At 37.4% G+C, this 10,409-nt stretch overlaps 2 protein-coding genes across 2 annotated transcripts; one reads left to right on the top strand and one right to left on the bottom strand.

Annotated features, from left to right (window-relative positions):
* The first annotated feature begins 3,725 nt into the window (after window positions 1-3,725).
* Window positions 3,726-6,310, top strand: LOC125221950 (uncharacterized). The gene has a single exon (XM_048124300.2). The coding sequence runs from the start codon at window positions 4,640-4,642 to the stop codon at window positions 6,134-6,136; it is 1,497 nt and encodes a 498-aa protein (XP_047980257.1). The 5' UTR covers window positions 3,726-4,639; the 3' UTR covers window positions 6,137-6,310.
* A 679-nt stretch (window positions 6,311-6,989) lies between these two features.
* LOC125221579 (Heat shock protein 70 (Hsp 70) family protein) lies at window positions 6,990-10,014 on the bottom strand. The gene is made up of 2 exons (XM_048123722.2): window positions 9,648-10,014; window positions 6,990-8,922 (listed from the first exon to the last, which is right to left on the bottom strand). Exons 1-2 carry the CDS (start codon window positions 9,859-9,861, stop codon window positions 7,190-7,192), a joined length of 1,947 nt encoding a protein of 648 aa, XP_047979679.1. The 5' UTR covers window positions 9,862-10,014; the 3' UTR covers window positions 6,990-7,189.
* Window positions 10,015-10,409: the final 395 nt, after the last annotated feature.

Genomic DNA, 10,409 nt, shown 5'->3' with positions numbered 1-10,409 from the left:
CATCAGTGGGCAGGGGTGGCAGCCTCAACTGTCTCCTCAGAGTGTCGATCTCATCCTTCAACATCAGCTTGTACAAGGGATCCGTCGTTGCATGCCACTTGTCCATTGTTTCGAGCATGACCTGCGTCATCTGCAGTTCGGCGAGATTGCTGAGCTCGGGAGTGACCAGGGAAGGAGCTTCCGATTGGATCTCTTGGGACCTATTGGCACTTCCCTTAGCCATCCGCATCGCGGCCTTTTGCCCAATTGGGCGACAGCGGCTGGAAGACGATTGAGGTGTCGGAATCTCTGCCTCGGCTTCGGAGAGTTCGTGGGAACCGGCACTGCTGCTGTATCATTTTCTAAGTTGTTGAATTATACACAATCATTTTGTTTTAATCAAGAAATGGACTAATATCCTTTTATTTTGCTAACATGATCCAGAAAGATCAGTCACCCCACGGAAGATGTGGAAATTAAGGATGATACTGGAAGCAAATGGAGTGAAACTTGGCCCAATCATATATTATAACATGTGTTGTCCACAAATGAGATTAATTTACGGGAACAAAAAGAATATATAAAAGTAGTATTCGTATTTTATTAACTTTTTTATCCACTTTTCTTTGCATTTTTTAAAACTCGCCTAGAAAAAAAATCAGACATTTAAACACGGACGGAGGGTGTCCAAGATCATAAGTGACTTGAGATCTATTAGAAATCACTTTTGTTATAGTTGAGGGTTTCCTCAATGATAGGTGAAATAATTAAGACAAACACCCATCAACACGAGACCTACACAGCCGCACGGTTGGTCTATCCAAACTTGGCTCGATCCTAATCGGTCTGAACTAGATTCGAATTTTCCTTGAACTCAATGTACAACACATTTTATGAAAACATGTGTAAATGATTATTGTTATGGATATAAAATAGTGTTATCGTGAATAAAATTACTATTGTTAATTATGAACTATTATACTTAATTTTTGCAAAAAATTAATTATATTAAAAGAATAATGGTTATTGTTTTCATTTTAAAAACAAAAATTAAAAATTGAATTAGTTTGGGTCGGAACTACCCTCAATAAATTAATGGTACGTAATTGTTGTTTTCTTTCAAAGCAGGATCGCACTTAATCGAAAAGCGTATATAAGTTGATACTTAATCAAAAAGCAAATGTTGATAAGCCAATCAATAAGCAGCACAACATGTAAAACTCCAATTAACTTTTTATTTGATAAAGAAATGGGATTATCTATTTCAATCTCAATTGATATTGTTGGTGGAAAGACAATTGCTAGAGGCCAAAAATTAACCAGTGATACATGATAGAGGCGTACAGTACTTGGCTATCAATTATTATTGCTAGTAAAAATATTGCAGTTCGATTTTACTTAAGCGTCGTCACAATGATGAGAAAATATCGAATGATTGAATTTTTTTTTTTTTTTTTCATTTCTGAGATATTTTAGTCAAGATAGTAATAAAATAAATATTGGTTTCCTTTATTTTGATTAGATTTGTGTACTTATCTGTTTGTAAGATAGTATATCATATACATAGTTTATCGTTTAATTTCTTCAATTTCTTTCTTTTGTTTTCGACCATACAGTTGTTTAATACTTTAATTACTTATTTATATGCGTTCATGGAGGACATATAATCGATTATTCAAATACAGGGAGTATTCTTTTGTACTCCACTTCGTATATCTCATGTTAATCGTACTTTTTTTATTTTGATTCGTTCCAAACTATTTATACTATTTCTATTTAAATAAGAATTAGATTATTTAATTAATATGTTAAAATTAATTAAGAATTCACTTATTAGGTAATATCTCATTGCATTTAAAATACTAACTTTATTATATTAAAGTAATCAATCCCGAATTTATGATCTAAAATTAAAAGTGCGAGTAACATGAGACAGAGACAATACTATACAAAATTCACTATTTCAACTAAAAATTAATTTTAATGTTTAATTAAAGAATTGTAATTGTAATTTTACAATGGTAATTATTGATAAATGATAAGTAATCAATGTTATAATAGTAGTATTATTTAATACTATTCAATTTGATTTCAATTATGTGTGAACAATTGCGCAGAAGTTTCTGCCTTCGTATATTGCGAAGAGTTTCCTTCCAGGTGGGCCAATCGTAGGTTAACACATGACAAGAATTTCAATCCCCTAATAATTTTTGATTGAATTAGAGTTACAATTATTATTACTATTATTTCAACCTAACAAATCTTGCAATAAGTTTTTCCTTGTCACCCAAACATCATCTTTTTATACAAATATTTCAATCACATTTAGTAGTAGTATTTTGCATTTGTCGAGCATTATTGCAAATCTTGTGTCATACAGTAAATTTATGGAATTGTATCAATATAAGTACATAAGTTGGTATATTGACAAAATTAAATATTAAAAATATACTGAGTTTTATGGCTATTATATTCTCACCCCTCCAATGAAAATTCCTTGAACACTTCTTTCATTCCTTAAACTAATTCCACTAATTACATTGGCCATACATATTGTCAATGCTAAATATTAATCTAATTAGATGCATTACTACATTTATAAACAAACTAACCTATCACATGTTCGTATTAGGTAGTTCCTCTCATAATTATCAGCCCCATTATCAAGATTGTATCAATATATACACAAATATATAGGGGTGTGATCAAATGATAATTAACTTAATGTGATAGTTTTGATAACTCGTCAATTCGATATATAAAAAATTTTAACACAATTAATATGTTAACTATGTCTTTGTATTGATATTTGTATATTAATATTTAAATGTTACCACAAAGACATAGTTAACACACCCACATCCTTGTCGCCATTTTTTCTACATTAAATTGATGAGTTATCACTTTAACATCATTATCATATTAAAGTGATATTGATATTTACACTTATTTTCATTTTATTACGTTTGCTACACGTTTTTCTTCTAAAACACTATTTTTATGTTCTAGTGGATTTGGAATTATCAAATACTCCATATTTTGTCTCTTTGTTTTATAAGTTGGACAAATAAAATGCCTACCCAATAACTTCTTGATCAAAAATTGACCATTGATTGAGTTGAATATCAATGATGGTAGAAATTTGCACGTACTAAAAAATGGATGGTGTGACTAAAAACATTTTCGATATAAAATAAGTAAGAAAAATTTAAGGATGTCACAAAAAATCTCATCTAAAAAAATCAAATTTTTTAATCCAGCTCATGCCTATGATGAAGACATTGTTAATTTATTTTTCTTCTTTTGCTCCGGTCCAAAATCTAAATACACGCTGACATTGATATATAAAAAAACTAATCGTCCAATAGTTGTATAATAAGTATATCTAGGGATAAGATTTATTACTATAAAAAAAGGAAGAAGAGGAAAGCCTCCAAATCATACTGGGGTAAATGTGTATTAATTAACCTTCGCTCAAGTCTAAGCACCAAAAGCAACGTGCAAATGCCAATTCAAAATAACTAAATAAGGGCCGTAGTAGTATTATTTTATCTTTGGTGCATTTCGAGCTAAATCTTTTATTTAAATTAGTATTGATATGAATTATGATGTAATCGCAAAAATAACTCTTAAACGAGTACAATAAACCAAAAATTCAATTAAGATTATTTATTGTGAATGCAGAAAGTATTATTCAGCTTTCACTCAACGCCTCTCTCTCTATAAATATCGAACTCATTTTCCAAGTTTCCTAGTTCATTACCCATCTCTTATTAGCAAACATCTCCACGCGTTTTCCCTTTCTCACTCATCATGTCTCACTATTCCCACACACAACACCTCACACAAATGCATTTACCCATACTCTATGTGTGCTGATAATTTCAACAGAGTTACAAACTTGAGGGGTCTGTTAAAGATTGTGCCTTTTCTGCTGGGTTTTCATAGATTGTGTATTAGAAACTAGAACAACGATATGAGGATCCTCAAGTCTATAGATTGTTCAAAGTGCCCATTTTTCTGTGGATTCTTGGTTGTGGAAGCTTATCCCAAAAGGTATTCTTCCAAGATCCCCTCTGATTTGGTGCTTTTCTTGGGCCTCGGTTTCATAGATTGGTAATATTCATTTCATCTTCAGCCAATAATTGTGTTAATCATGTATTTGTATATGAAAAGGGGTGTGGTGTGGGGTGTGCTTTTATTTTCATATTTAACAAAGAACAAGATGCAAGAACAGATTTTTCAGTGTATCTTTTCTTTTTTGGATGTTTCTGATTGGTAGAATCTTGGACTTGATTTGTGTGCTGCAATGTCTCCTGCATATTATTGGAGGGTTCAAGGAGATTCATGGTTTGGGATTGGATATGGTCTTTTTTCATCTAGCTTAGTTTTGCTTCTTGTAATCTAGTTTATGATCAAGATCTTGTTTGCTTTTGAGGGTTTGTTGATTTTCTTTCACTTTTTATCCTTGTTAGTCTTTTGGGGGAATTTGGGTTTAGGGTATAGTTTCATGAGATTGGGTTTTGGGGGAGCTGTGTTTCAAATGTGCAATTAAAGGGTTTGGATGGAGATGGGTGATGGTAGTTTGTAGCTGGGACAAAGTAGTTCTAGGGTTGAATCATTACTTGAAATATTCCCTCAGCAGAAGAGAGGTTCTGCAATGGGGGATGCTCTTCTCACAACTCTGTCAATGGAGAATCATCATCCTTCCACCCTCTTGTCCATGGATTCAAGTGCCTTGTCTGCTCACGGAGAGTTAGACCTTGAGATGAGCCGTCAGATCATCTTAACCCGCCCACCCGACATCAATCTACCTCTTGCTGAGAGAAGCCCGCCTCCGCTGCATTGGAACCCGGAACAGTGTGACATTCTTGATGTTGGACTTGGTAGTCAGATGTATGAGACGGAGACTTTCTTGAACGTGGCCAAAGTAGGGAGGAAGATTGCGAAAAGGGCAGATAGCATCTGGGGTGCGTGGTTCTTCTTCAGCTTTTACTTCAAGCCTGTGCTGAACGAGAAATCAAAGGCCAAAGTAGTACTCGATGGTAATGGTATTTCTGGATTCGATAAATCTGATCTACAGCTCGATACTTTCATGGTTCAGCATGATATGGAGAATATGTACATGTGGGTTTTCAAGGAAAGGCCCGAGAATGCTCTGGGTAAAATGCAGCTCAGGAGTTACATGAATGGCCATTCTCGCCAAGGAGAGCGCCCCTTTCCATTTTGCGTGGATAGAGGATTTGTCCGCTCTCATAGAATGCAGCGGAAACACTATAGGGGGCTCTCAAATCCACAGTGTGTCCATGGTGTTGAGGTTGTCCCGTCCCCCACACTCAAGATTCTTGATGAAAATGATCGGAAGAGATGGAAAGATCTAACTGGAAGGGAACTGAACTTCACCATTCCCCTCGAGGCCAGTGACTATGGTACGTGGAGAAACCTCCCAAACACTGAATTCGAACTTGAAAGAACGCTTGCTCCGGTCAAGGCCAATCCACACCCCCAGTCGAAGAAGCTGCTAAATGGCTCTGTTCTAAACCTATCCGCTCAGCTGGCTAGCCACGTCAATGGGGAGACCGTGGACGCTTCACCTGTCTGTAACAAAAGAAAGAGGGATTTCTTCCCACACACGAACAATGATGACTGTTATGTTGCAGTGAACTCTCCCAGTAAAATTCCTGACTTGGAAGTTCACCCTAATGAGCCGCAGTGGTTGAATAGATTTAGTGGGGTGCTGAGGAATGTTTATGGCCCCGTCACGGCTGCCAAGACGACATACGAGGACGAAGGAGGCTATCTTATTTTAATCAGCTTGCCATTTGTAGATCTCCAGAGGGTGAAAGTTTCTTGGAGGAACACTCTCACTCATGGGATCATCAAGGTGTCTTGTACAAGTACATCTCGTACTCCATTTATTACGAGACACAACAGGACATTCAAGCTTACAGATGTTTCCTCGGAGCACTGCCCACCAGGTGAATTTGTTCGAGAGATTCCACTCTCCACCCGCATTCCTGAAGATGCTAAGATAGAAGCATATTACGATGGACCAGGTACAGTGCTCGAGATACTGGTGCCTAAACTCCGAGAGGGGCCAGAGGAACACGAAGTTCATGTATGTCTCCGACCTCTCCATGACTATTGTAATGTATGAAACATAAAAATCTTTCCGAGCTGTGTTTGCGGCCTCATTGGTCACATCTTCTCAAAGGCAACACCTGCTTTTGTCTTGTAAGTTGTATTTGTACTATTAGAGATTTGCACTTCCCATTGTGTCCTGTTATCTAATTATCTCTACTTGAATAATACTGTAATTTCTTAGTTTCAATTTGTATGTTTCTAATTCAACAATGGTGTTCGTGTTGTTGTCTTCATATATTCCATTGGATACAATTTGCAACAGTTTCTCAACTGTGTTAGTAATATTTTATCTTAGATCGTTTGCTTTGTGATTTGAAGCATGATAGGTCTTGAGATTTATCATGACCATAAAAGATTTTTTTTGGATAAGATAACGTAGCTCGCTTTGTATTTGGCTTATGGTTTCATTAAAGGACAACTTAATATAGAGGCCATTTTAATTAGACAGCTTGTGTGTGAGCTTTGAAAAAAATAATACTGATACTTAATAATAATTTTAATTAAGTTGACGTTATCTTTTCGATCCATCCTAGGGAAGGCGAGGCGATGATAAGAAAATATACTTTTCAGGGGAGGCGGCAACTGGAAGAAAATATACAAATACAATTAATAGCTGAAAATGTCAACTTTAAGTCTTAACTAATGCCATTGAAATTTGACATGGATGGTGGATAGATATTGTATTGCTCGTATTGCTGATGGCCCACCTATATAAACCGCCATTAGTTGGAGAACCATCCACTTATCAACAATAATTGCCACTTTCTTGTATTATTCAAGTTTGTGGACTAACTGTTTCATGATGTAATAACACCCTTCCAAGTTTGTGGAGTAGTCTCCCAGAATTATAATAATAACATTTCATGTGACCAACAGTAGATCTTCATTCAAAAATCAATAAATGGAGTTCTTAAAACAGCATCAGTAATGCTACTTAGGAAGAAATTTCAGGCAAAACATATGCAATAGAAGGAAATATTTGAAATACTAGAAAAATGAAAATATAGTATCATTATAATCCCCAAGGCATCATAGTAAAAGCTAGAGAGAGAGCCAAGTAAGGAGTTTAGTCGACCTCCTCGATCTTGGGACCAGCTCCATTTTCTCCACTGGGAGCAGGAGGAGCATCCTCATCCATGGCAGCCTCACCACCTGCTCCCTGGTACATCTTGGCAATGATCGGATTGCAGATGCTCTCCAGTTCCTTCATCTTGTCTTCGAATTCATCTGAATCAGCAAGCTGGTTACCATCTAGCCACTGGATGCTCGACTCAATAGCATCCTCTATTTTCTTCTTGTCTGCTGCAGACAGCTTCGAGGCAATCTTCTCATCCTTGACAGTGTTTCTCATGTTGTATGCATAGTTCTCCAATGCATTCTTCGACTCCACCTTCTTCTTGTGCTCTTCATCCTCGGACTTGTACTTCTCTGCCTCCTGGACCATTTTCTCGATTTCCTCCTTTGACAGCCTGCCCTTGTCGTTGGTAATAGTGATCTTGTTCTTCTGCCCTGTAGTCTTGTCTTCAGCAGAGACGTTCAATATTCCGTTGGCGTCTATGTCAAAGCACACTGTGATCTGAGGAACACCTCTTGGAGCAGGAGGAATTCCTGAGAGCTCAAATTTCCCAAGCAAGTTGTTGTCTCTGGTCCTCGTTCTCTCCCCTTCGTATACCTGGATTAGGACACCAGGCTGGTTGTCCGAGTAAGTAGAGAAAACCTGCTCCTTCTTGGTGGGAATCGTGGTGTTCCTTTGAATCAACACAGTCATGACACCACCAGCTGTTTCCAAACCAAGAGATAGAGGAGTAACATCAAGAAGCAAAAGATCCTGGACCTTCTCATTACCCTCACCACTCAAAATAGCTGCTTGGACAGCAGCACCATATGCTACAGCCTCATCAGGGTTTATACTCTTGCAGAGTTCCTTCCCATTGAAGAAATCTTGCAAAAGTTGCTGAACCTTTGGAATTCTAGTGGAGCCACCAACAAGAACAGCATCATGAACAGTGCTCTTGTCCATCTTGGCATCCCTCAAACACTTCTCCACTGGTTCCATGCACTTCCTGAACAAGTCCATGTTTAGCTCCTCAAATCTGGCACGGGTGATGGTGGAGTAAAAATCAACACCCTCATAGAGAGAGTCGATCTCGATGGTGGTCTGAGCAGTGGATGAGAGAGTCCTCTTTGCTCTCTCACAGGCAGTTCTCAATCGCCTCAATGCCCTGGGGTTACCATTGATGTCTTTCTTGTGCTTCCTCTTAAATTCCTGAACAAAATGGTTAACCATTCTATTGTCGAAATCCTCACCTCCTAGGTGAGTGTCACCAGCAGTGGCCTTCACCTCAAAAATACCTTCCTCGATGGTCAGAAGAGAAACATCAAAAGTTCCACCACCAAGATCGAAAATCAAGACATTTTTTTCGCCAACACTTGTTGCCTTCTTGTCAAGACCATAGGCAATTGCTGCTGCTGTAGGCTCATTGATAATACGCATCACATTAAGGCCAGAAATTACACCAGCATCCTTGGTAGCTTGACGCTGAGAATCATTGAAGTAAGCTGGGACAGTGACCACCGCATTCTTCACTGTAGATCCAAGATATGCCTCAGCAATCTCCTTCATCTTCATCAAAACCATGGAAGAGATCTCTTCAGCAGAAAATTGCTTGTCCTCACCCTTGTAGCTAACTATAATCATAGGTTTCTCAGCAGGTCCGGGAATGACTCTAAAAGGCCACAGCTTAATATCACTCTGCACTGAGGCGTCACTGAATCTCCTTCCAATCAACCTCTTAGCATCTGAATGAAAACACAATTTTAGATATAATTCCCAACATGTGGAAGACAGACACCATACATACGATTGTTGTTTTCAGTAGTTGGAAACATAAAAGATGGCCCACATTACAAGCACATATAGCTATGTTTGGAAGGGCATTACATAGTTAGATTATTGAGCATATTTCTGTACATTTTATTCATGAAAAAGAAACTCAGAACCTAATAAAAAGAGAGGAAAAAGGAAAGCAAACACTAGCACATAAAAACACTGATATGATCATGACACTTAGAGTACGAAGCAAAACAATGATATATTACGTGAAATCTGAATTTGCAATAAAGTGAACATATATTGAATTTTACGAGTTAGAAATAATAATGCTAAGACATCGATTAACAATAATACTAACATGCACTTATTGCCTTGGACTCAAACAAAAGAACATTAATAACTAATCAAATTGATCTCCTAAACCTAAAATTGGAATGAAAGTAGTTTATATATCAGATTAAGATTCAAATGAAATCTCATCTCACATCTCTAAAACAAAAATACAGATCCCTGACTTGAATAACAAGACAAGTTCAACATGACACCTACACCAAATCTGGAATATATAACCAGAATAACACAATCAGATGCGGATTTGGAGTGTAAATATGAATTTATAGCAGCAATAAAAGAAACGCATCATTTTACCATAAAGAGTATCACGGCAAAGCTAGACGTTAAACATTCTTACCGAAAACGGTGTTAGTAGGGTTCATGGCGACCTGATTCTTAGCTGCATCACCAATTAGGCGCTCGGTGTCAGTGAAACCGACGTAAGACGGCGTGGTCCTGTTTCCCTGGTCATTGGCGATGATCTCTACGCGGTCGTGCTGCCAGACGCCGACGCACGAGTACGTGGTGCCGAGATCGATCCCGATAGCTGGACCCTCTCCTTTTCCGGCCATGGCGTTGTAACGCTAGATCTTACGGTTTACAGAGAGGTGAAGAACAAAATTGGGGTTTTACGATTAAGAATGGTACAAGTTGGGAGAATATATAGTGCATGGCTTCGCGTTCCAGACTTGGTAGCCGTTGGATTTGCTACAACCGTGATGGAATCATTCAACTCTTCCAGCGGGTAAAGGGTTTTTTGACGGACCACACCACACTTTTTCCTTTTTACCGTTTCGATTCTCGCATTTTTTGTGGTCACTATTGCTGTTTGGAAAATTTCTCAATTTTATATTATTTCATCCATATAACTAAATACTCCTACCAAAAAATATAGTATATCTAAAATAATAGGAGTAGTACTTATATCCTTTATTAATATTCTTTTATCATTGGACATCATAATTAACATAAAAAAAATAAAAAAATTGATTGTAGTATTGTCAGAGAATGTACATGTGCGTGGTTGCCCAAAGCGCACATAGCTTAGCCCTAAGTACGGCGGTGTTGCTGCCTTAAGCACGCTCTTTTCTGCGCATATGCATGCAAAAACATGTGAAAT

This window comes from Salvia hispanica, chromosome 1 (genome assembly GCF_029641045.1).
Source record: "Salvia hispanica isolate PSC_SH4W2 chromosome 1, Shi_PSC_v1, whole genome shotgun sequence".
Classification (NCBI taxonomy): domain Eukaryota; kingdom Viridiplantae; phylum Streptophyta; class Magnoliopsida; order Lamiales; family Lamiaceae; genus Salvia; species Salvia hispanica.
Note: the sequence above shows the minus strand (reverse complement) of the source record. Positions and strands in the feature narration are given on the sequence as shown.